This window comes from Poecile atricapillus, chromosome 2 (assembly GCF_030490865.1).
Source record: "Poecile atricapillus isolate bPoeAtr1 chromosome 2, bPoeAtr1.hap1, whole genome shotgun sequence".
In the NCBI taxonomy this organism is placed as follows: domain Eukaryota; kingdom Metazoa; phylum Chordata; class Aves; order Passeriformes; family Paridae; genus Poecile; species Poecile atricapillus.
The window spans coordinates 153,098,127-153,123,753 of record NC_081250.1 but is presented as its reverse complement, the minus strand read 5'-3'; the positions used below and the strand labels follow the sequence as shown (position 1 = coordinate 153,123,753).

Here is a 25,627-nt window from a genome sequence, read left to right as displayed (position 1 = left end):
CCACATTTGGGGTTTTAGGATCCCCCAATTCCACATTTGGGGGTTTTAGGACCGCCCTAAATCCACATTTGGGGTTTTAGGACCCCTCCAAATCCCAAATTTGAGGTTTTAGGACCCCCCCGAATCCACATTTAGGGTTTTAGGACCCCTCCACCCCAAACCCCAAACCCCAACATTTCGGGGACCCCAAATCCTCCCCTCCCCCAATCCCAAACTGGGGTTTGGGGTTTGTTTTTTTTTTTGGGGTGGCCCTTTATGGGGGCGGGGCACCCCCCCAAAAAAAATCCCAAATCCTCCCCTCCCCCGATCCCAATCCCGCTTCTATTTCGGGCCCCGCGGCAGCTGCAGGCAAAGGTCAGTTGTAGGGTGACCCCAAAAAGCTCCCCCCACACCCCAAAATCCCACCCCAAAAACCCCAAAAAGGCCCCGCGGGAGGTGTTGGGGGTGGGGATTTGGTGTTTTTGGGGTTTTTTTTTGGGGTGCTGGGAGGGGCTGATAAGGGGTGGGGGGTTGGGAAAAGGGTGGGGCGGCCCTAAAAGAGCGGGAATTTGGGGTTTGGGGGGTCCTAAAAGGGAAAATTTGGGGTTTGGGGGGTCCTAAAAGGGAAAATTTGGGGTTTGGGGGGTCCTAAAAGGGAAAATTTTGGGTTTGGGGGGCCCTAAAAGGGAAAAATTGGGATTTGGGGGGTCCTAAAAGGGGAAATTTGGGGGTTGGGGGGCCCTAAAAGGGGGGATTTGGGGTTAAAATGGGAATTTGGGGGTCCTAAAAGGGGGAATTTGGGGTTTGGGGGGTCCTAAAAGGGGGAATTTGGGGTTTGGGGGGTCCTAAAAGGGGAAATTTGGGGTTTGGGGGGTCCTAAAAGGGAAAATTTGGGGTTTGGGGGGTCCTAAAAGGGAAAATTTGGGGTTTGGGGGGTCCTAAAAGGGAAAATTTGGGGTTTGGGGGGTCCCAAATGGGGAAATTTGGGGTTTGGGGGAGTCCTAAAAGGGGAAATTTGGGGTTTGGGGGGTCCTAAAAGGGGAAATTTGGGGTTTGGGGGGTCCTAAAAGGGAAAATTTGGGGTTTGGGGGGGTCCCAAAAGGGGGGATTTGGGGTTTGGGGGGTCCTAAAAGGGAAAATTTGGGGTTTGGGGGGTCCTAAAAGGGGGAATTTTGGGTTAAAATGGGAATTTGGGGGTCCCAAATGGGGGAATTTGGGGTTTGGGGGGTCCTAAAATGGGAAATTTGGGGTTTGGGGGGTCCTAGAAGGGAAAAATTGGGATTTGGGGGGTCCTAACAGGGAAAATTTGGGTTTTGGGGGGTCCTAAAATGGGGGATTTGGGGTTAAAATGGGAATTTGGAGGTCCCAAAAGGGGGAATTTGGGGTTTGGGGGGTCCTAAAAGGGAAAATTCGGGGTTTGGGGGGTCCTAAAAGGGGGGATTTGGGGTTTGGGGGGTCCTAAAAGGGGAAATTTGGGGTTTGGGGGGTCCCAAAAGGGAAAATTTGGGGTTTGGGGGGTCCCAAAAGGGGGAATTTGGGGTTTTGGGGATCCCAAAAGGGAAAATTTGGGCTTTGGGGTATCTCAAATGGGGAATTTTGGGGTTAAAATGGGAATTTGGGGGTCCTAAATGGGGGAATTTGGGGTTTGGGGGATCCCAAAAGAAGGAATTTGGGGTTTGGGGGGGTCCTAAATTGGGGGATTTGGGGTTTTGGGGGTCCTTAAAGGGGAAATTTGAGGTTTGGGGGGTCCTAAAAGGGGGAATTTAGGGTTTGGGGGTTCCTAAAAGGGGAAATTTGGGATTTGGGGGGTCGTAAAAGGGAAAATTTGGGGTTTGGGAGGTCCTTAAAGGGAAAATTTGGGGTTTGGGGGATCGTAAAAGGGAAAAATTGGGGGTTGGGGGGTCCTAAAAGGGAAAATTTTGGGTTTGGGGGTCCTAAAAGGGGGGATTTGGGGTTAAAATGGGAATTTGGAGGTCCGAAATGGGGGAATTTGGGGTTTGGGGGGTCCTAAAAGGGAAAGTTTGGGGTTTGGGGGGTCCTGAAAGGGAAAATTTGGGGTCTGGTGGGTCCTAAAAGGGGGGATTTGGGGTCTGGGGGGTCCCAAAAGGGGGGATTTGGGGTTTGGGGGGTCCTAAAAGGGAAAATTTGGGGTTTGGGGGGTCCTAAAAGGGGGGATTTGGGGTCTGGGGGGTCCCAAATGGGGAAATTTGGGGTTTGGGGGGTCCTAAAAGGGGGAATTTGGGGTTTGGGGGTCCGAAAAGGGAAAATTTGGGGTTTGGGGGGTCCTAAAAGGGGAATTTTGGGGGTTGGGGGATCTCAACTGGGGGAATTTGGGGTTAAAATGGGAATTTTGGGGTCCCAAAAGGGGGAATTTGGGGTTTGGGGGGTCCCAATTCGGGAAATTTGGGGTTTGGGGGGTCCCAAAAGGGAAAATTTGGGGTTTGGGGGGTCCTAAAAGGGGGGGTTTGGGGTTTTGGGGGTCCTTAAAGGGGAAATTTGGGGTTTGGGGGGTCCTAAAAGGGAAAATTTGGGGTTTGGGGGGTCCTAAAAGGGAAAATTTGGGGTTTGGGGGGGTCCCAAAAGGGGAAATTGGGGGGGAAATGGGGTTTGGGGCTTTCCCCTTTTGGGGGATCCCCCAATGGGGTTCTGTGGGGTCCCCCAATGGGATCTGTGGGGATCAATGGGGTTCTGTGGGGTTCTATGGGGTCCCCAATGGAATCAGTGGGGTTCTATGGGGTCCCCAATGGGATCTATAGGGTTCTATGGGGTTCTATGGGGTCCCCAATGGGATCTATAGGGTTCTATGGGGTCCCCACTGAGATCTATAGGGTTCTATGGGGTTCTATGGGGTCCCCAATGGGATCAATGGGGTTCTGTGGGGCTCTATGGGGTCCCCATTGGGATCTATGGGGCTCTATGGGGTCCCCAATGGGATCAATGGGGTTCTGTGGGGTTCTATGGGGTCCCCAATGGAATCAGTGGGGTTCTATGGGGTCCCCACTGGGTTCTATGGGGTTCTATGGGGTCCCCAATGGGATCTATAGGGTTCTATGGGGTTCTATGGGGTCCCCAATGGGATCTGTAGGGTTCTATGGGGTTCTATGGGGTCCCCAATGGGATCAATGGGGTTCTGTAGGGTCTATGGGGTTCCCAATGCGGCTCTTTTGGGCTCTGTGGGGATCAGTGGGGTTCTGTGGGGCTCTGTGGGGTCCCCATTGGGATCTATGGGGCTCTATGGGGTCCCCAATGGGATCTGTGGGGCTCTATGGGGTCCCCAATGGGATCAATGGGGCTCTATGGGGTCCCCAATGGGATCAATGGGGCTCTATGGGGTCCCCAATGGGATCAATGGGGCTCTATGGGGTCCCCAATGGGGTCTATGGGATTCTATGGGGTCTATGGGGTTCTATGGGGTCCCCAATGGGCTCTATGGGGATCAGTGGGGTCTGTGGGGCTCTATGGGGTCCCCAATGCGGATCTGTGGGGGTCTATGGGGCTCTATGGGGTCCCCAATGGGGTCCCCAATGCGGATCTGTGGGGCTCTATGGGGTCTATGGGGCTCTATGGGGTCCCCAATGGGTTCTATGGGGCTCTATGGGGTCCCCAATGGGTTCTGTGGGGCTCTATGGGGTCTATGGGGTTCTATGGGGTCCCCAATGCGGATCTGTGGGGCTCTATGGGGTCTATGGGGCTCTATGGGGTCCCCAATGGGTTCTGTGGGGTTCTATGGGGTCTATGGGGCTCTATGGGGTCCCCAATGGGGTCTATGGGGTCCCCAATGGGTTCTATGGGGTTCTATGGGGTCCCCGATGGGGTCTATGGGTTCCACAATGGGTTCTATGGGCTCTATGGGGTCTATGGGGTCCCCAATGGGTTCTGTGGGGCTCTATGGGGTCTGTGGGGCTCTATGGGGTCCCCATTGGGATCTATGGGGGTCTATGGGGTCCCCAATGGGTTCTGTGGGGCTCTATGGGGTCTATGGGGCTCTATGGGGTCCCCAATGGGGTCTATGGGGTCCCCAATGCGGATCTGTGGGGCTCTATGGGCTCTATGGGGTTCTATGGGGTCCCCAGTGGGGTCTATGGGGTCCCCAATGCGGATTTATGGGGTCCCCAAATGGGAGGATCCATAGGGACCCCCAATGGGGGGGGGAGGGAGGTCCCCAAACCGAGCCCCCCCCCCACTCCCGCCGCGGTTTGGGCGCTTCCTGCCCCGCCCCCTCCGCCAGCAACCAATCAGCTTTCGCGTGGGCGTGGTCTCGGCGTTGATTGACAGCTGAGGGCGTGGCCAGCGCGGGCGCGGCTGTTGGCGCCGCTGGGGGGCGCTGTGGGCGGGGCCGTTTGGGGACATTTGGGGATATTTGGGGACATTTGGGGACATTTCGGGGGGTCTGCGGTGCCAAACTCCCGCGTCCCACGAGCCCCGCGTCGCCTGTCCCCGACCCGCGGGGTGACACGGTCCGCACAGCCCCGGTGCCACCTTCCCGATGTCACCTTCCCGATGTCACCTTCCCGATGTCACCCCCATTCCCGGAGCCACTTATCTCCAGTGTCCCTTGTCCCCGGTGTCCCCTTCCCGATGTCACCTTCCCTATGTCACCTTCCCGATGTCACCCCCATTCCCGATGTCACCCCCATTCCCGGTGCCCCTTGTCCCCATTGCCACTTGTCCCCGGTGCCACGTGCCCGCTCCCGGCTCTCCCTTGTCCCCGGTGCCACCCCTGTCCCTGTGCCCGTTGTCCCCGCTGCCACGTGCCCGCTCCCGGTGTCCCGTTCCCGGTGCCACCCCCGTGTCCCGGTGCCACCCCCCTGTCCCAGTGCCACCCGTGTCCCAGTGCCATCCCTGTCCCCGTTCCCGGTGTCCCATTCCCGGTGCCACGTGCCCGTTCCCGGTGCCACCCCCTTTTCCCAGTGTCCCGCTCCTGGTGCCACCCCCTTTTCCCAGTGTCCCGTGCCCGGCGCCACCCCCGTGTCCCAGTGCCACCCCTGTCCCTGCTCCCAGTGCCGCCACCCCCATTCCCAGTGCCACCCGTGTCTCAGTGCCACCCGTGTCTCAGTGCCACCCCTGTCCCCATTCCCAGTGCCACCCGCTCCCACTGCCACCCCCATTCCCAGTGCCACCTGTGTCCCCGCTTCTGGTGTCCCAGTGCCACCCCTGTCCTCGCTCCCAGTGCCACCTGCTCCCAGTGCCACCTGTGTCCCCGCTCCTGGTTCCCAGTGCCACCCCCATTCCCAGTGCCACCTGTGTCCCCATTCCTGGTGTCCCAGTGCCACCCCTGTCCCCACTCCCGGTGTCCCAGTGCCACCCCTGTCCCCGCTCCTGGTGTCCCGGTGCCACCCTCGTTCCCAGCGCCACCCGTGTCTCAGTGCCACCTGTGTCCCCGCTCCCAGTGCCACCTGCTCCCAGTGCCACCCCTGTCCCCACTCTCGGTGTCCCGGTGCCACCCCTGTCCCAGTGCCACCTGTGTCCCCGCTCCTGGTGCCACTCCTGTCCCCGCTCCCAGTGCCACCCTCATTCCCAGTGCTAACCCCGCTCCCAGTGTCACCCCTGTCCCCGCTCCTGGTGCCACCCCCGCTCCCAGTGCCACTCCCGCTGTCCCAGCGCCACTCCCGGTGTCCCAGTGCCACCCCCATTCCCAGTTCCAACCCCGCTCCCAGTGCCACTCCCGGTGTCCCAGCGCCACCCGTGTCCCGGTGTCCCAGCGCCACTCCCGGTGTCCCAGCTCCACTCCCGCCGCCTCCTGTCACCACTGCCACCCTTTCCGTGTCCCCACCGGTGCCACTCGCCCACCCCCGTCCCGCTGCCGCCCCTTTCCGTGTCCCCTCCGGTGCCACCCGCGCGCCCACCCGCGCTGTCCCCGTGTCCCGGTGCCGCCCCTTTCCGTGTCCCCGCTGTCCCCTCCGCCCCCCGCGCGCCCCCCCCGTTGCCCGTTGCCCTTCGCCCGTTGCCCGTTGCCCGTTGCCCGTTGCCCCGGCCGAGGAAGGCGCCGGTAGCCGCGGAGCTCCGGGGAGGGTTTCGGGGTTCCCGGGGGCGGGTTCTGGGGGTGGCGGCTGCGGTGTCCCCGCGGGGCGGTGTCGCGGCGGTGTCCCGGTGGTGTCGCGGCGGTGTCCCGGTGCTGGCGGTGTCCCCGCGGGGCGGTGTCCCGGTGTCCCCCCGGGGCTCGGGGGGCCGGTGATGCGGGCTCTGAGGGCGCTGCGGCCCCGCAGGCTCCTGGCGATGGCGGCGGCTCCCGGGGGGTCCCGGCGGGGCCCGGTGCTGACCCCCGAGTCGATGAACCCCGCGATTCGCCGCGTGGAGTACGCGGTGCGCGGCCCCATCGTGCTGCGGGCGCTGGAGCTGGAGCAGGAGCTGCGCAAGGTACCGGGAAAAACCCAAAACACCCAAAAACTGACCCAAAAAAAACCCAAAAAAGGGAGGGGGAGAAAAGCGGAGAGGGAGAACCCGGGCCTGAAATGGGAACTGACACCGGGAACCGGGACAATCCCGAACCGGGAGAACCGAGACAATCACGGACCGGGAAAACTCGATCCCAACCGGGACCAGCCCCCAAGAACCGGGACAATCCCGGACCGGGAGAACCCGGCCCTAAACCGGGACCAGCCCCCAAGAACCGGGACAATCCCGAACCCGACCAGGACAATCCCGGACCGGGAGAACCCGATCCCGAACTGGGACCAGTCCCCAAGAACCGGGACAATCCCGAACCGGACCGGGAGAACCCGGCCCTGAACCGGGAACAGACCCCGGGAACCGGGACAATCCCGGACCGGGGGAACCCGGCCCTAAACCAGGAACAGACACCGGGAACCGGGACAATCCCGGACCGGGGCAATCCCGGGGCGGGAGAACCCGATCCCAAACCGGGACCAGTCCCCAAGAACCGGGACACTCCCGGACCGGGAGAACCGGGACAATCCCGGACCGGGAGAACCGGGACAATTCCGGACCGGGAGAACCGGGACAATCCCGGACCGGGATATCCCGATCCCAACCGGGATCAGCCCCCGGGAACCGGGACAATCCCGGACCGGGAGAACCGGGACAATCCCGGACAGGGAGAACCGGGACAATCCCGGACCGGGATATCCCGATCCCAACCGGGATCAGCCCCCGGGAACCGGGACACTCCCGGACCGGGAGAACCGGGACAATCCCGAACCGGGATCAGCCCCCGGGAACCGGGACAATGCCGGACCGGGACAATCCCGGACCGGGAGAACCGGGACAATCCCGAACCGGACCGGGAGAACCGGGACACTCCCGAACCGGGACAATCCCGAACCGGGACAATCCCGGACCGGGATATCCCGATCCCAAAATTTGGGGTCCCCTCCCCCCTAAACCGGGACCGCTCCAATCCCGGCTCTCCCTCCCCGCACCCCAAATTTGGCTCCTCACGTCCCATGAGCGCCCCCAAAAATGGGGTTTTACCACCAAAAATGGGTTTATTGTCCCCAAAAATGAGTTTTTCTTTACAAAAAATGGGGTTTTACCATCCAAAAATGAGTTTATTACCCCCAAAAATGAGTTTATTACCCCCAAAAATGAGTTTTTCTTCCCAAAAAAATGTGGGTTTACCCCCAAAAATGGGTTTATTACCCCCAGAAACGGGGTTTTACCACCCAAAAATGAGTTTGTTGTCTCAAAAATTGGTTTATTACCCCCAAAAATGAATTTATTACCCCCAAAAACCGGATTATTCCCCCCGAAAAAAGAATTTTTACCACTAAAAACTGATTTTTTTTCCCTTAAAAAAAATATTTTTCCCCAAAAAAAGGATTTTCCTCTCTAAAAAGGGGTTTTCCCCCAAAAAAAGGATTTTTTTTCCCAAAAAAGGGATTTTTTTCCCCAAAAAAAGTTTTTTCCCGCTAAAATACGAGTCCCCCCCAAAAAAAGATTTTCCCCCCAAGAAAGGGATTTTCCTCTCCAAAAAATGCAATTTATCCCCCCAAAAAATGAGTTTTTACCCAAAAAAAGGGATTTTTTTCTAGAAAAAAGCATTTTTCCTCCCCAAAAAAGGGATTTTCATCTCAAAAAATGCGATTTAACCCCCCAAAAAATGAATTTTTACCCAAAAAATGGAATTTTTTTTCCCCAAAAAATGGATTTTCCCCCCAAAAAAAGGGATTTTTTTTCCCCCAAAAATGGATTTTCCTCCCCAAAAAAGGGAATTTTTTTCCCCGGGGGGTTGGGCGAGGGGTTTGGGGACACTTTGGGGGTGGCAGCGGTGAGGCCGAGGTGACACAGGTGACACTTTGGGGGCGGTGCCACCCTCGGGGTGGGGGAGGGGCAGAGTCCGGCGTGGCCGAGGTGGCCAAAGTCCGGCCGAGGTGGCCGCGGTCACCCGGGCTGGGGGTGGGGACATGGCCACCGTGTCCCCGAGGTCCCCAAAGTCCCCGAAGTCCCCAAGGTCCCCAAAGTCCCTGAGGTCCCCAAGGTCCCCGAGGTCCCCAAAATCCCCCGAGGTCCCCAAAGTCCCCGAGGTCGCTGAGGTCCCCAAAGTCCCCGAAGTCCCCAAGGTCCTGAAGTCCCCCAGGTCCCCGAGGTCCCCAAGGTCCCGGAGGTCCCCGAAGTCCCGGAAGTCCCCAAAATCCCACATTGTCCCCAATGTCCCCAAGGTCCCCGAGGTCCCCAAAGTCCCCAAGGTCCCCGAGGTCCCCAAAGTCCCCAAGGTCCCCGAGGTCGCAGCCACTCCCAGGACAGGGGACACGGCGGTGACGTCACTGCCCTGCTGGTGGCACCCGTGTGACAGCGGGGGTGGCCCCGGGTGGGGACAGGCGGGTCATGACCCCTGACCTGTCCCTGTCCCCATCCCTGTCCCCGTGTCCCTGTCCCTGTCCCCACCCGTCCCCGTGTCCCCCTGTCCCTCTGTCCCCATCCCTGTCCCCATCCCTGTCCCCGTGTCCCCCTGTCCCCATCCCTGTCCCCGTGTCCCCATCCCTGTCCCCGTGTCCCCTCAGGGTGTCTCCAAGCCCTTCACCGAAGTCATCAAGGCCAACATCGGTGACGCGCACGCCATGGGCCAGCAGCCCATCACCTTCCTCCGCCAGGTACGGCCTCGGTGCCACCCCACGGCCACCCCGGGGCCACCCCGGGGCCACCAGGGGCCACCCCGGCCCGTTGTCACCCTGCTGTCCCCTCAGGTGGCCGCGCTGTGCCTGTGCCCGGAGCTCATGAAGGACTCGTCCCTCCCCAGCGACGCCAAGGAGCGAGCGCGGCGACTTCTATCGGCCTGCGGTGGCCAGAGCGTGGGTCGGTGTCACCGCCCCTCCCCGGCGACATCCCCTGGGGTGGCTTTTGGTGGGGACAGGTGACACGGTGGCTGTCCCCCTGCCAGGTTCCTACAGCGCCAGCCCCGGTGTGCAGATGGTGCGGGAGAACGTGGCGCGTTACATCGAGCGGCGCGATGGTGTCCCCGCCAGCCCCGACGACATCTTCCTGTCCACGGGCGCCAGCGACGCCATCGTGGTACGGTGACATCGGCCACCACCCCCCCTGGGGACACCGGGCTCGGTGCCACCACCCCTCCCCCGGCCGTTCCCACGGAGGACAAAGGGACCTTTGTGGCCGGGGGTGGCGCTGGGCCCGGGCGGTGTCGCCGCGCCGGGGGTGGCACCGCGTTGTCGCCGAGGCCGGGTGGTTGCCGTGGTTATGGTGGCGCTGTGCCCGGCCCCGCGTTGTCCCCTCGTTGTCCCCTCGCTGTCCGAAGGTCACTGCTGGGGGTCTGTTGTGGCCGCGATGTCCCCAGGGGTGTCCCCAAGTTTCTGTCCTGTGGTTGTGGCCACCATCCTGCCCCTTGTCGCCGCTGTCCCCCCCGTTCTGTCCCCACCTTTGTGTCCGTGCCCACCCCAAACGTGTCCCCGTGGTGTCCCCTCATTGTCCCCACGATGTCCCCGTGATGTCCCCATGGTGTCCCCTCATTGTCCCCACGGTGTCCCCGTGATGTCCCCATGGTGTCCCCTCATTGTCCCCACGGTGTCCCCGTGATGTCCCCATGGTGTCCCCATGCCCATCCCAACCTGTCCCCAGAACGTCCTGACAGCCACCCCATCCTGTCCCCTCCATGTCCCCTCTGTGTCCCCTCATTGTCCCCTCAATCTCCCTTCCCCATGTCCCCTCTGTCCCCCCCGACTGTCCCCTGTGTCCCCTCCCCTGACTGTCCCCCGTGTACCCCCTGTGTCCCCAGTGTCCCCCCTCTGTGCCCCCCTCTGTCCCCCGTGTCCCCCCTGACTGTCCCCCGTGTGTCCCCCGCCCGCTGTCCCCCATGTCCCCTCTGTCCCCCCTGACTGTCCCCCGTGTCTCCCGTGTCCCCTTTCCCCGCTGACTGTCCCCCGTGTGTGTCCCCCCTGACTGTCCCCCGTGTCCCCCCTGTGTCCCCCGTGTCCCCCCTGTGTCCCCCCCTGACTGTCCCCAGTGTCCCCCCTGTGTCCCCCCTGTGTCCCCTGTCTCCACTGACTGTCCCCCGTGTCCCGCCTGTGTCCCCCCTTTTTCCCCCGTGTCCCCTCTGTCCCCTGTGTCCCCTCTTTCCCACCCCCCGACTGTCCCCCCGTGTCCCCGCTGTGTCCCCGCTGACTGTCCCCCGTGTCCCCTCCTTTCACCCCCTGACTGTCCCCCCTCTTTCCCCCCTGACTGTCCCCCGTGTCCCCTCTTTTCCACCCCCCGACTGTCCCCCCCGTGTCCCCGCTGACTGTCCCCCGTGTCCCCTGTGTCCCCGTGTCCCCTCTGACTGTCCCCCCGTGTCCTCCCTGACTGTCCCCTGTGTCCCCCCTGACTGTCCCCCTTGTCCCCCGTGTCCCCTGTGTCCCGCGTGTCCCCTCTGACTGTCCCCTGTCCCCTCCCCTGACTGTCTCCTGTGTCCCCCGTGTCCCCGCTGACTGTCCCCCGTGTCCCCTGTGTCCCCCGTGTCCCCTCTGACCGTCCCCTGTCCCCTCCCCTGACTGTCCCCGGTGTCCCCCGTGTCCCCGCTGACTGTCCCCTGTGTCCCCCGTGTCCCCTCTGACTGTCCCCTGTCCCCTCCCCTGACTGTCCCCTGTGTCTCCCGTGTCCCCGCTGACTGTCCCCCATCTCCCCCGTGTCCCCGGTGTCCCCCGTGTCCCCTCCGCTGACTGTCCCCGCTGTGTCCCCGCAGAACATCCTGAAGCTGTTGGTGTGCGGTTCGGGCTCGTCTCGCACGGGTGTTCTGATCCCGATCCCGCAGTACCCGCTCTACTCGGCGGCTCTGGCGGAGCTGGACGCGGCTCAGGTCCGGTATTACCTGGCCGAGGAGCGCTGCTGGGCGCTGGACGTGGCCGAGCTGCGCCGGGCGCTGGAGGAGGGGCGGCGCCGCTGCTCGCCCCGGGTGCTCTGCATCATCAACCCGGGCAACCCCACCGGTAACGGGGGCTGTGGGGTCTGTGGGATCCGTGGGGTGTGTGGGATCTGTGGGGTGTGATCTATGGGGTGTGTGGGGTGTGTGGGATCCATGGGGTGTGATCTATGGGGTGTGTGGGGTGTGTGGGGTGTGTCGGGCGCTGGAGGAGGGGCGGCGCCGCTGCTCGCCCCGGGTGCTCTGCATCATCAACCCGGGCAACCCCACCGGTAACGGGGGCCGTGGGGTGTGATTTGTGGGGTGTGTGGGGTGTGTGGGATGTGATTTGTGGGGTGTGTGGGATCCATGGGATGTGATCTGTGGGGTCTGTGGGGTGTGATCTGTGGGGTATGTGGAGTATCTGGGATGGGATATCTGGGATGGGATATTTGGGGTGGATATTTGGGATGGGATATTTGGGATGGGATATCTGGGATGGGATATTTGGGATGGGATATCTGGGATGGGATATTTGGGATGGGATATTTGGGATGGGATATCTGGGATGGGATATTTGGGATGGGATATTTGGGGTGGGATATTTGGGATGGGATATTTGGGGTGGATATTTAGGATGGGATATTTGGGATGGAATATCTGGGGTGGGATATTTGGGATGGGATATCTGGGATGGGATATCTGGGGTGGGATATTTGGGATGGGATATCTGGGAATGGGATATTTCGGATGGGATATTTGGGATGGGATATCTGGGATGGGATTTTTGGGATGGGATTTTTGGGATGGGATATTTGGGGTGGGATATCTGGGGTGGGATATTTGGGGTGGGATATCTGGGGTGGGATATTTGGGATGGGATATCTGGGATGGGATATCTGGGATGGGATATTTGGGATGGGATATCTGGGATGGGATATTTGGGATGGGATATTTGGGGTGGGATATTTGGGATGGGATATTTGGGGTGGGATATTTGGGATGGGATATTTGGGGTGGGATATTTGGGATGGGATATTTGGGATGGGATATTTGGGATGGGATATTTGGGATGGGATATCTGGGATGGGATTTTTGGGATGGGATATTTGGGGTGGGATATCTGGGATGGGATATCTGGGATGGGATATCTGGGGTGGGATATTTGGGATGGGATATTTGGGATGGGATATTTGGGGTGGGATATCTGGGGTGGGATATTTGGGATGGGATATTTGGGATGGGATATTTGGGATGGGATATTTGGGGTGGGATATTTGGGATAGGATATTTGGGGTGGGATATCTGGGGTGGGATATTTGGGATGGGATATTTGGGGTGGGATATTTGGGATGGGATATTTGGGGTGGGATATTTGGGATGGGATATTTGGGGTGGGATATCTGGGGTGGGATATTTGGGATGGGATATTTGGGGTGGGATATTTGGGATGGGATATCTGGGGTGGGATATTTGGGATGGGATGGATTCCATGGGGGAAGACCTGGGGTAAGGTCCTGGGGTGGACTGGGAACTCAGGATGGGGACCCCAAAACTGAACTGGGACCTCAAAACTAAACTGGGACACCAAAACTGAAGTGGGACCCCAAAACTAAAGTGGGACCCCAAAATGGCACCCCAAAACTGGATGGGGACCCCAAAACTGGGATCCCAGAACTGAACTGGGACCCCAAAACTGGGACCCCAAGACTGGACTGGGACCCCAGAAGTGGGAGCCCAGAAGTGGGACCCCAAAACTGGGACCGCAAAACTGAACTGGGAGCCCAGAAGTGGGACCCCAAAACTGGACGGGGACCCCAGAACTGGGACCCCAGAACTGGATGGGGACCCCAAAACTGGGGCCCCAAAACTGTTCAGGGACCCCAGAACTGGACGGGGACCCCAGAAGTGGGACCCCAAAACTGGATGGGGACCCCAGAAGTGGATGGGGACCCCAAGTCTGGGCGGGGACCCCAGAACTGGGACCCCAAATCTGGACGGGGACCCCAGAAGTGGATGGAGACCCCAAGTCTGGATGGGGACCCCAGAACTGGATGGGGACCCCAAAACTGGGACCCCAAAACTGGATGGGGACCCCAGAAGTCGGATCCCAAGTCTGGACAGGGACCCCAGAAGTGGAACCCCAGAACTGGATGGGGACCCCAGAGGTGGGACCCCAGAACTGGGACCCCAAGTCTGGACAGGGACCCCAGAAGTGGGACCCCAGAAGTGGACGGGAACCCCAGAAGTGGGACCCCAAGTCTGGACAGGGACCCCAGAAGTGGGACCCCAGAAGTGGACGGGAACCCCAGAACTGGGACCCCAGACGTGGACGGGGACCCCAGAAGTGGGAGCCCATTTTTGGGGTGCCCACGTCCCCCGTGGTGTCCCCAGGCCAGGTGCAGAGCCGGGAATGCATCGAGGACGTCATCAAGTTCGCCTACGAGGAGAAGCTTTTCCTCATGGCCGACGAGGTGGGCGTGGCCGCCACGGGATGTGTCCCAAATTCCCGGGAAAATCCCGGAATTGCGGGTGACATCCCGGGATGTCCCATCTCATCCCACCCAGGTGTACCAGGACAACGTCTACGCCAAGGGCTCGGCCTTCTACTCATTCAAGAAGGTCCTGAAGGAGATGGGGCCGCCCTACTCGGATACGGTGGAGTTGGCCTCCTTCCACTCCATCTCCAAGGGATACATGGGAGAGTGAGTGCCGGCAATTCCGGGATTGTCACCTCCTGCCCTGGGATCCCAGAGGTCACCATGGATCCCGTGGGATTGGATGGGGGAGGGTGTGGGATGGAGATGCCACCACGCCGTGGATGTCATGGATTGGGGTTGGAGAGGCCACCATCCCATGGATCTCCTGGATTGGGGATGGAGGTGCCACCACCCCATGGAATTTCTGGATTGGGGTTGGAGATGCCACCATTCCATGGGTCTCCTTGATTGGGGTTGGAGAGGCCACCACCTCATGGATCTCCTGGATTGGGGTTGGAGAGGCCACCACCTCATGGATCTCCTGGATTGGGGTTGGAGATGCCACCACCCCATGGATCTCCTGGATTGGGGTTGGAGATGCCACCACCCCATGGATCTCCTGGATTGGGGATGGAGATGCCATCACCCTGTGGATCTCCTGGATTGGGGATGGAGATGACATCGGATGCGGGTGTCGAGATTCCATGGATGCCATATCTTAACCATGAATTCTCATTCCAAACCCCCATCCATGGATCCCATCCATCAATCCCACCCACATCTCCCACCCATGGGTCTCATGATGGTCCCCCATCCATGGATCCTTCTCCATAGGTTCCCACCCATGGATCCTGTCCCAAACCTTCATCCATGGATCCTTCTCCATAGGTTCCCATCCATGGATCCCATCCATGAATCCCCACCCATGGCTCCTTCTCCATAGGTTCCCATCCATAGATCCCATCCATGGCTCCTTCTCCCTAGGTTCCCACCCATGGATCCCATCCCAAACCTTCATCCATGGCTCCTTCTCTGTAGGTTCCCATCCCAAATCCCCATCCCAAACACCCATCCATGGATTCCCATCCCAAATCCCTATCCATGGATCCTTCTCCATAGGTTCCCATCCCGGATTCCCATCCCAAACCCCCATCCATGGATCCTTCTCCATAGGTTCCCATCCATGGATTCCATCACAGACCCCCACCCATGGATCCCATCCCAAACCCTCATCCATGGCTCCTTCTCCATAGGTTCCCATCCATAGAGCCCACCCATTGGTCCTTCTCCATAGGTTCCCATCCATGGATCCCACCCACATCTCCCACCCATGGGTCCTTCTCCATAGGTTCTCACCCATGGATTCCCATCCCAAGCCCCCACCCCCAAACCCCCATCCATGGATTCCATCCCAAAACACCATCCATGGATTCCCATCCATGAATCCCACCCACATCTCCCACCAATGGATCCTTCTCCATAGGTTCTCATCCATGGATCCGATGCCAAACCCCCATTCATGGCTCCTTCTCCATAGGTTCACATCCATGGATTCCCATCACTGACCCCATCCATGGATCCCATCCATGAATCCCACCCACATCTCCCACCCATGGCTTCCATGATGAACCCCCATCCGTGGCTCCTTCTCCATAGGTTCCCATCCCAAATCCCCATCCCAAACCCCCATCCATGGATCCCATCCATGGCTCCTTCTCCATAGGTTCCCATCCCAAATCCCCATCCCAAACCCCCATCCATGGCTCCTTCTCCATAGGTTCCCACCCATGGATCCCATCCCAAACCCCCATCCATGGATCCCATCCATGGCTCCTTCTCCATAGGTTCCCATCCATGGCTCCTTCTCCATAGGTTCCCACCCATGGATCCCATCCCAAACCCCCATCCATAGATTCCATCCATGGCTCCTTCTCCATAGGTTCCCATCCATAGATTCCATCCATGGCTCCTTCTCCATAGGTTCCCATCCATAGATTCCATCCATGGCTCCTTCTCCATAGGTTCCCATCCATAGATCCCATCCATGGCTCCTTCTCCATAGGTTCCCATCCATGGCTCCTTCTCCATAGGTTCTCATCCATGGATTCCCGTTCCCCATCCCACCCCATCCCCACCTCTCCTCCCAGGGATCCCGTTCCCGGTGCTCCGGGGGATTCCGGGCGGTTCCAATCCGTGTCTCTCTGGCAGGTGTGGGCTGCGGGGCGGTTACGTGGAGGTGGTGAACCTGCACCCCGAGGTGAAGGCCGAGCTCTCCAAGCTCGTGTCGGTCCGGCTGTGCCCGCCCGTGCCGGGACAGATGGTCCTGGACGCCATCATGGACCCGCCAAAGCCCGGAGATCCATCCTACGAGCGCTTCCAGGCTGTATGGAATGGAGGGATTGGGATCCATGGGATCCATAGGATTGGGATTGGGATCCATGGGATTTGGATTGGGATTGGGATGGGGATCCATGGGATTGGGATCCATGGGACTGGGATTGGGATCCATGGTATGGGATTGGGATTGGGATCCATGGGATTGGGATCCATGGTATGGGATTTGGATTGGGATCCATGGGATGGGATTGGGATCGGGATCCATGGGATGGGATTGGGATTGGGATCCATGGGATTGGGATCCATGGGATGGGATCTGCCTAAACCCGGAGATCCGTCCTACAAGTGCTTCCAGGTTGTACGGAACGGCGGGATTGGGATCCATGGGATCCATGGGATTGGGACCCATGGGATTGGGATTGGGATCCATGGGATCCATGGGATTGGGATCCATGGGATTGGGATCCATGGGATTGGGATCCATGGGATTAGGATGGGATCCATGGGATCCATGGGATTGGGATCCATGGGATTGGGATCCATGGGATTGGGATCCATGGATTGGGATCCATGGGATGGGATCCACCAAAACCTGGAGATCCGTCCTACCAGCGCTTCCAGGCTGTACGGAACGGCGGGATTGGGATCTATGGGATCCATGGGATTGGGATTGGGATCCATGGGATTGGGATTGGGATTGGGATGGGATCCATGGGATGGGATCCACCAAAACCCAGAGATCCGTCCTACGAGCGCTTCCAGGTTGTATGGAATGGAGGGATTGGGATCCATGGGATCCATGGGATTGGGACCCATGGGATTGGGATTGGGATCCATGGGATGATTGGGATTGGGATCCATGGGATTGGGATCCATGGGATTAGGATGGGATCCATGGGATTGGGATCCATGGGATTGGGATTGGGATCCATGGGATAGGATTTGGATTGGGATCCATGGGATTAGGATGGGATCCATGGGATTGGGATCCATGGATTGGGATTGGGATTGGGATCCATGGGATTGGGATCCATGGGATTAGGATGGGATCCATGGGATTGGGATCCATAGATTGGGATCCATGGGATGGGATCCACCAAAACCCAGAGATCCGTCCTACGAGCGCTTCCAGGCTGTACGGAACGGCGGGATGGGGATCCATGGGATCCATGGGATTGGGATTGGGATGGGATCCATGGGATGGGATTCACCAAAACCCAGAGATCCGTCCTACAAGCACTTCCAGGCTGTACGGAATGGCGGGATGGGGATCCATGGGATCCATGGGATTGGGATCCATGGGATTGGGATTGGAATTGGGATCTATGGGATGGGATCCATGGGATGGGATTGGGATCCATGGGATGGGATTGGGATTGGGATCCATGGGATGGGATTGGGATTGGGATCCATGGGATGGGATTGGGATCCATGGGATTGGGATCCATGGGATTGGGATCCATGGGATGGGATCTGCCTAAATCCGGAGATCCGTCCTACAAGTGCTTCCAGGTTGTACGGAACGGCGGGATTGGGATCCATGGGATCCATGGGATTGGGACCCATGGGATTAGGACGGGATCCATGGGATTGGGATCCATGGGATTGGGATCCATGGGATTAGGATGGGATCCATGGGATTGGGATCCATGGGATTGGGATCCATGGATTGGGATCCATGGGATGGGATCCACCAAAACCTGGAGATCTGTCCTACCAGCGCTTCCAGGCTGTATGGAACGGCGGGATTGGGATCTATGGGATCCATGGGATGGGATTGGGATAATGGGATATAATGGGATAATGGGATGGGTGTGGAATGGAATCCATGAGATGGGATAATGGGATAATGGGATCCATGGGATAATGGGATAATGGGATCCATGGGATGGGATAATGGGATAATGGGATGGGATAATGGGGTAATGGGATAATGGGGTAATGGGATAATGGGATAATGGGATAATGGGATCCATGGGATGGGATAATGGGATAATGGGGTAATGGGATAATGGGATAATGGGGTAATGGGATAATGGGATAATGGGGTAATGGGATAATGGGATAATGGGATCCATGGGATGGGATAATGGGATCCATGGGATGGGATAATGGGATCCATGGGATCCATGGGATCCATGGGATGGGATATTGGTTCAGCACGGGACGAGCTGGGCTGAACGGGAAGAGAATTCCCAGATTCCCATCCCGTTTTCCGGCAGGAGAAGGAGGCCGTGCTCAGCGCCCTGGCGGAAAAGGCGCGGCTGACGCAGGAGATCTTCAACCGCACCCCGGGGATCCACTGCAACCCCGTGCAGGGAGCCATGTACTCCTTCCCCCGGATCGACCTCCCGGACAGAGCCCTGGCCGCCGCCAAGGTGCCCGGGAACGCCGGGAATGGCGGGATCTGAGCTGGGATCCGCACTGGGAATGGCGGGATCTGTGCCGGGAATGGCGGGATCCGCACTGGGATCCGCACCGGGAATGGCAGGATCCGCGCTGGGAATGGCGGGTTCTGCACTGGGAATGGCGGGATATGAACTGGGAATGGTAGGATCCACACCGGGAATGGCAGGATCTGTGCCGGGAATGGCGGGATATGAACTGGGAATGGCAGGATCTGAACTGGGAATGGTGGGATCTGAACTGGGAATGCTGGGATCCGCACTGGGATCTGAACTGGGAATGGCGGGATCTGCACTGGGAATGGCGGGATCTGCACTGGGATCTGCACTGGGAATGGCGGGATCCGCACTGGGAATGGCAGGATCTGTGCCGGGAATGGCGGGATCTGTACTGGGAATGCTGGGATCCGCACTGGGAAGGGTGGGATCTGAACTGGGAATGGCAGGATCTGAACTGGGAATGGTGGGATCTGAACTGGGAATGGCGGGATGTGAACTGGGAATGGCGGGATCTGAACTGGGAATGCTGGGATCCGCACTGGGATCTGAACTGGGAATGGTGGGATCTGTGCCGGGAATGGCGGGATCTGCACTGGGAATGGCAGGATCTGAACTGGGAATGGTGGGATGGGCAGGGGGGAGCACAGCTGGGAGATGTGGGATGGATGGGATCCAAACTGGGATGGACAAGATCCAGACTGGGAGATGTGGGAATGGATGAGATCCCAAATGGGACGGGATTCCAATAGGATGGGTGGGATCCAAACTGGGATGGACGGGATCCAAACTGGGATGGACGGGATCCAAACTGTGATGGATGGGATCTAAACTGGGATGGATGGGATCCAAACTGGGATGGATGGGATCCAAACTGGGATGGACGGGATCCAAAGTGGGATGGATGGATCTAAACTGGGATGGATGGATCCAAACTGGGAGGGATGGGATCCAAAGTGGGATGGACGGGATCCAAAGTGGGATGGACGGGATCCAAAGTGGGATGGATGGATCTAAACTGGGATGGATGGATCCAAACTGGGATGGACAAGATCCAAACTGGGATGGATGGGATCCAAAGTGGGATGGACAGGATCCAAACTGGGATGGATGGGATCCAAACTGGGATGGACGGGATCCAAACTGGGAGGGATGGGATCCAAACTGGGATGGATGGATCCAAACTGGGATGGATGGGATCCAAACTAGGAGGGATGGATCCAAACTGGGATAGATGTGGGATGGATGGGATCCAAACTGGGAGATGTGGGAATGGACGAGATCCCAAATGGGATGGACGGGATTCCAATAGGATGGGTGGGATCCAAACTGGGATGGATGGGATCCAAACTGGGTGGATGGGATCCAAACTGGGATGGACGGGATCTAAACTGGGATGGATGGGATCCAAACTGGGTGGATGGGATCCAAACTGGGATGGACGGGATCTAAACTGGGATGGACGGGATCCAAACTGGGATGGAGGGGATCCAAACTGGGATGGATGGGATCTAAACTGGGATGGACGGGATCCAAACTGGGATGGACGGGATCCAAACTGGGATGGATGGGATCCAAAGTGGGATGGACAGGATCCAAACTGGGATGGATGGGATCCAAACTGGGATGGACGGGATCCAAACTGGGAGGGATGGGATCCAAACTGGGATGGATGGATCCAAACTGGGATGGACGGGATCCAAACTGGGATGGATGGGATCCAAACTAGGAGGGATGGATCCAAACTGGGATGGATGTGGGATGGATGGGATCCAAACTGGGAGATGTGGGAATGGACGAGATCCCAAATGGGATTCACGGGATTCCAATAGGATGGGTGGGATCCAAACTGGGATGGACGGGATCCAAACTGGGATGGACAAAATCCAAACTGGGATGGACGGGATCCAAACTGGGATGGACGGGATCCAAACTGGGATGGACGGGATCCAAACTGGGATGGACAAGATCCAAACTGGGATGGACGGGATCCAAACTGGGATGGATGGGATCTAAACTGGGATGGATGGGTCCAAACTGGGAGGGATGGGATCCAAACTGGGATGGATGGGATCCAAACTGCGATGGATGGGTCCAAACTGGGATGGACGGGATCCAAACTGGGATGGACAGGATCCAAACTGGGATGGATGGGATCCAAACTGGGATGGACGGGATCCAAACTGGGAGGGATGGATCCAAACTGGGATGGACGGGATCCAAACTGGGAGGGATGGATCCAAACTGGGAGGGATGGGATCCAAACTGGGATGGACGGGATCCAAACTGGGAGGGATGGATCCAAACTGGGAGGGATGGATCCAAACTGGGATAGATGTGGGATGGATGGGATCCAAACTGGGAGATGTGGGAATGGACGAGATCCCAAATGGGATGGACGGGATTCCAATAGGATGGGTGGGATCCAAACTGGGATGGATGGGATCCAAACTGGGATGGACGGGATCCAAACTGGGATGGACGGGATCCAAACTGGGATGGACAGGATCCAAACTGGGATGGACGGGATCCAAACTGGGAGGGATGGATCCAAACTGGGATGGATGGGATCCAAACTGGGATAGATGTGGGATGGATGGGATCCAAACTGGGATGGATGGATCCAAACTGGGAGGGATGGGATCCAAACTGGGATGGACGGGATCCAAACTGGGATGGATGGACCCCAACTGGGATAGATGTGGGAATGGATGGGATGGATCGGGATCCACGTGGGGCGTGGGGGACGCGATCCCGGTTTTTCCGACGCCGCGTTCCGTGCGGAATTCCCAGGAGAAGCAGCAGGCCCCGGACATGTTCTTCTGCATGAGGCTCCTGGAGGAAACCGGGATCTGCGTCGTCCCGGGAAGCGGCTTCGGACAGAAGGAAGGCACCTTCCACTTCCGGTGGGTTCCCGGGCCAGAATTCCCTGATTTTGGGGGGATCCCACCCCAAATTCCCTGATTTTGGGAATTCCCCATCCCAAATTCCCTGGTTTTGGGGGATCCCACCCCAAATTCCTGATTCCCAGATTCCCACCCCAAATTCCCTGTTCCTGGGGGGATCTCCCATCCCAAAATTCTAGTTCCCAGGATCCCCCATCCCAAATTCCTGGTTCTTGAAATCCCGCATCCCAAATTCCCAGTTTTTGGGGGGATTCCACCCCAAATTCCTGATTCCCAAAATTCCCATCCCCAATTCCCTGGGTTTTTTTGGGGATCCCACTCCAAATTCCCAATTCTTGGAATCCCCCATCCCAAATCCCCAATCCCCCCATCCCAAATCCCCAAATCCCCAAACTCCCAAATTCCCAAATCCCCTCGTCCCAAATCCCAAATCCCCAAATCCCAAATCCCCGATCCCAAATCCCAAATCCCAAATTCCCAAATCCCCCATCCCCAAATCCCCTCATCCCAAATTCCCAAATCCCCAAATCCCAAATCCCAAAATCCCAAATCCCAAAACCCCAAATCCCAAACCCCCAAATCCCCAAATCCCCAAATTCCAAATCTCTAAATCCCCAAATCCCAAATCCCAAAATCCCAAATTCCCCTATCCCAAATCCCCAAACTCCCAAATTCCCAAATCCCAAATTCCCAAATCCCCAAATCCCAAATCCCCAAATCCCCTCATCCCAAATTCCTAAATCCCCAAATCCCCAAATCCTCAAACCCCCAAATCCCAAATCCCCAAATCCCAAATCCCCAAATCTTCCATCCCAAATCCCCAAATCCCCTCATCCCAAATCCACAACTTCCCAAATTCCCAAATCCCAAATCCCCTCATCCCAAATTCCTAAATCCCCAAATCCCCAAATCCCCAAATCCCCAAATCCCCAAATCCCAAATCCCCAAATTCCCAAATCCCCAAATCCCCAAATCCCAAATCCCCTCCCCCCACCCACCACAACTTTTTGGCATCCCCGGGAAAAAGAAGCTTTGAAATTCGGGAATTTTTCCCATTTTTCCAGTGGAGAAAATTTGGGAATTCCCGTCCCTTTTCCCACTTTTTTTTTTGGGATTTTCCCGCCAGGATGACGATCCTGCCTCCCACGGACAAACTGAAAATCCTCCTGGAAAAACTCAGCGCCTTCTACACCAAATTCGTCAAGGAATTCTCTTAAAATTCCCGCCTGGAATTCTCCTCTCCCGGTTTTTTTTTTGGGAATTGCGGGGCAGGTCCCCCCCAGTGTTCCCAAATAAAGGACAGTGACCGGCCTCGGCTTTTCCGGGGGGATCCGGGAGGGTTTTTATGGAATTTGGGGTGGGATTTTGGGGAGGGAGGGGTTGGGGAATTCCGGTCGGGTGTTCCCAGTCCTTGGGAATTGCGGCTCTTCCGAAATTCTGGCTCCTCTGATCCCTGGGAATTCTGGCTCCTCCAAAATTCCAGATCCTCCGATTCCTTGGGAATTCTGGCTCCTCCAATCCCTGGGAATTCTGGCTCCTCCAAAATTCCAGATCCTCCGATTCCTTGGGAATTCCAGATCCTCCAATCCCTGGGAATTCTGGCTCCTCCAATCCCTGGGAATTCTGGCTCCTCCAAAATTCCAGATCCTCCAATTCTTTGGGAATTCCAGCTCCACCGATTCCTTGGGAATTTGGGAATTCCGGCTCTTCCAGTCCTTGGGAATTGCGGCTCCTCCACTCCCTGGGAATTCCAGATTCTCCAATTCCTTGGGAATTCCAGATCCTCCAATTCCTTGGGAATTCTGGCTCCTCCAATCCGTGGGAATTCCAGATCCTCCAAAATTCTGGCTCCTCCAATTCCTGGGAATTCCAGCTCCTCCAATCCTTGGGAATTGCGGCTCCTCCAAAATTCCAGATCCTCCGATTCCTTGGGAATTGTGGCTCTTCCAATTCCTTGGGAGTTCCAGATCCTTCAAAATTCCAGCTCCTCCAATCCTTGGGAATTTGGGAATTCCAGCTCCTCCAATCCTTGGGAATTTGGGAATTCCAGCTCCTCCAATTCCTTGGGAATTCTGGCTCCTCCAATCCCTGGGAATTCCAGATCCTTCAAAATTCCAGCTCCTCCAATTCCTTGGGAATTTGGGAATTCCGGCTCCTCCGATTCCCTGGGAATTCCAGCTCCTCCAATTTCTTGGGAATTGCGGCTCCTCCAAAACTCCCATCAAAAATTCCCCCCTAAAAAAATTCCTGGGAAAAGAAAAAATCCCCCAAAAAAATCCCCTAAAAAAAAATTTCCACCCCCCAAAAAAATTTTTCCCAAAGAAATTCCCAGAATGAAATTTCTTGGGGGGGAAAAAAAAAAAACCCCAAAATTCCCCCCCCAAAATTCAGGCCTGAGGGAAACTGAGGCACAGAGTGGGAATGACCAGATCCCAAAGGGAAACTGAGGCACGGGATGGGAAAAACCAATCATAAAGGGAAACTGAGGCACGGCACAGGAATGACCAGATCCTGCAGGGAAACTGAGGCACAACGCTGGTTGAACTGGATCCCAAAGGGAAACTGAGGCACGGGATGGATTCAAGAATCCCAAGGGGGAAACTGAGGCGCGGTGCGGGAATGACCGGATCCCAAAGGGAAACTGAGGCACGGGATGGGAATGACCGGATCCACGGGGAAACTGAGGCATGACGCTGGTTGAACCGGATCCCAAAAGGGAAACTGAGGCAGGGCATGGGGGTGGTGGGAATGACTTCTTGGAGCTCCAGGAATTTTGGGAATTTGGATCTTTGTGATTCCCTGGGAACCCCTGGAGCTCCGGGAATTTTGGGATGTTGCTGATCCCAGGGGTCCCCTGGGTGCCACCATCGCTCCTTGGGATCGGGATCGGGATCAGGATCGGGATCAGGATCGGGATCCTCAGGATCTTTGGGATCCTTGGGATCGGGATTGGGATCCTCGGGATCCTTGGGATCAGGATCGGGATTGGGATCTTCGGGATGAGGATTGGGATCCTTAGGATCTTCGGGATCCTTGGGATCTGGATCAGGATTGGGATCCTCAGGATCCTTGGGATTGGGATCAGGATCAGGATTGAGATCTTCGGGATCAGGATGAGGATCTGGATCGGGATCCTCAGGATCTTCAGGATCGGGATCAAGATTGGGATCTTCGGGATCAGGATCGGGATCCTCGGGATCAGCATTGCGATCCTCGGGATTCTCAGGATCCTTGGGATCGGGATCAGGATCCTCGGGATCAGGATTGGGATCTTGGGGATCAGGATCGGGATGAGGATCAGGATTGGGATCCTCAGGATCGGGATCGGGATCAGGACTGGGATCTTCAGGATCAGGATTGGGATCTTTGGGATCGGGATCTGGATCAGGATCCTCAGGATCGGGATCTTCAGGATCAGGATTGGGATCTTTGGGACTGGGATGAGGATCGGGATCTGGATCAGGATCCTCAGGATCCTCAGGATCGGGATCTTCAGGATCAGGATCGGGATCTTTGGGATCGGGATCCTCGGGAAGCGCAGCCTGGGGGAGGGGCCCGGTTCATGTTTTGGGGTCCCGATTCATGTTTTGGGGTCAGGATTGATGTTTTGGGGTCCCGGTTCATGTTTTGAGGTCCGGGTCCATGTTTTGGGGTCAGGATTGATGTCTTTGGGATCCCAGTCCATGTTTTGGGGTCAGGTTTATGTTTTTGGGGTCAGGGTTCATATTTTGGGGTCAGGTTTATGTTTTTGGGGTCCTGGTCCACGTTTTGGGGTCAGGTTTATGTTTTTGGGGTCCCGGTCCATGTTTTGGGGTCAGAGTTCATGTTTTTGGGGTCAGGGTTCATATTTTGGGGTCAGGTTTATGTTTTTGGGGTCCCGGTCCATGTTTTGGGGTCAGGGTTCATGTTTTGGGGTCAGGATTGATGTTTTGGGGTCAGGATTGATGTTTTGGGGTTCCGGTTCATGTTTTGAGGTCGGGGTTCATGTTTTGGGGTCAGGATTGATGTCTTTGGGATCCTGGTCCATGTTTTGGGGTCAGGGTTCATGTTTTGGGGTCAGGTTTATGTTTTTGGGGTCCCGGTCCATGTTTTGGGGTCAGGGTTCATGTTTTGGGGTCAGGATTGATGTTTTGGGGTCCCGGTTCATGTTTTGGGGTCCCCCCGGTGCCCCGTGCCGAGGGTGACCAGGGGACACCGAGCTGTCCCCACCCCTCATCCCATTCCCTGCCCCAATTCCCG

The 25,627-nt window shown here is 57.4% G+C and overlaps 2 protein-coding genes across 11 annotated transcripts; one reads left to right on the top strand and one right to left on the bottom strand.

Annotated features, from left to right (window-relative positions):
• Positions 1 to 277: 277 nt before the first annotated feature.
• Positions 278 to 22,699, top strand: GPT (glutamic--pyruvic transaminase). Of its 3 annotated transcripts, none has more exons than XM_058830039.1 (12): positions 278 to 354; positions 6,186 to 6,336; positions 8,940 to 9,029; positions 9,123 to 9,231; positions 9,317 to 9,447; positions 11,108 to 11,351; positions 13,658 to 13,737; positions 13,832 to 13,968; positions 15,952 to 16,126; positions 18,303 to 18,458; positions 21,276 to 21,388; positions 22,515 to 22,699. In XM_058830039.1, the coding sequence occupies exons 2-12, from the start codon at positions 6,196 to 6,198 to the stop codon at positions 22,603 to 22,605; spliced, it is 1,467 nt and encodes a 488-aa protein (XP_058686022.1). In that variant the 5' UTR covers positions 278 to 354; positions 6,186 to 6,195; the 3' UTR covers positions 22,606 to 22,699. The 3 variants fall into 3 exon arrangements, with proteins under 3 accessions (XP_058686022.1, XP_058686020.1, XP_058686021.1); XM_058830037.1 differs by lacking the exon at positions 278 to 354 and adding an exon at positions 5,885 to 5,968; XM_058830038.1 differs by lacking the exon at positions 278 to 354 and having other exon boundaries at positions 6,026 to 6,336.
• Positions 3,530 to 5,734, bottom strand: LOC131575088 (putative per-hexamer repeat protein 5). 8 transcript variants are annotated; one of them, XR_009276693.1, is made up of 4 exons: positions 5,404 to 5,734; positions 5,285 to 5,295; positions 4,611 to 5,220; positions 3,530 to 4,486 (listed from the first exon to the last, which is right to left on the bottom strand). XR_009276693.1 is itself a non-coding variant. In XM_058830093.1 (4 exons), the coding sequence occupies exons 1-4, from the start codon at positions 5,610 to 5,612 to the stop codon at positions 4,215 to 4,217; spliced, it is 1,065 nt and encodes a 354-aa protein (XP_058686076.1). In that variant the 5' UTR covers positions 5,613 to 5,734; the 3' UTR covers positions 3,530 to 4,214. The 8 variants fall into 8 exon arrangements, 6 of the variants coding, with proteins under 6 accessions (XP_058686076.1, XP_058686074.1, XP_058686075.1 ...); XM_058830093.1 differs by having other exon boundaries at positions 3,530 to 4,472; positions 4,593 to 5,220; positions 5,285 to 5,375; positions 5,525 to 5,734; XR_009276692.1 differs by having other exon boundaries at positions 5,285 to 5,734.
• Positions 22,700 to 25,627: the final 2,928 nt, after the last annotated feature.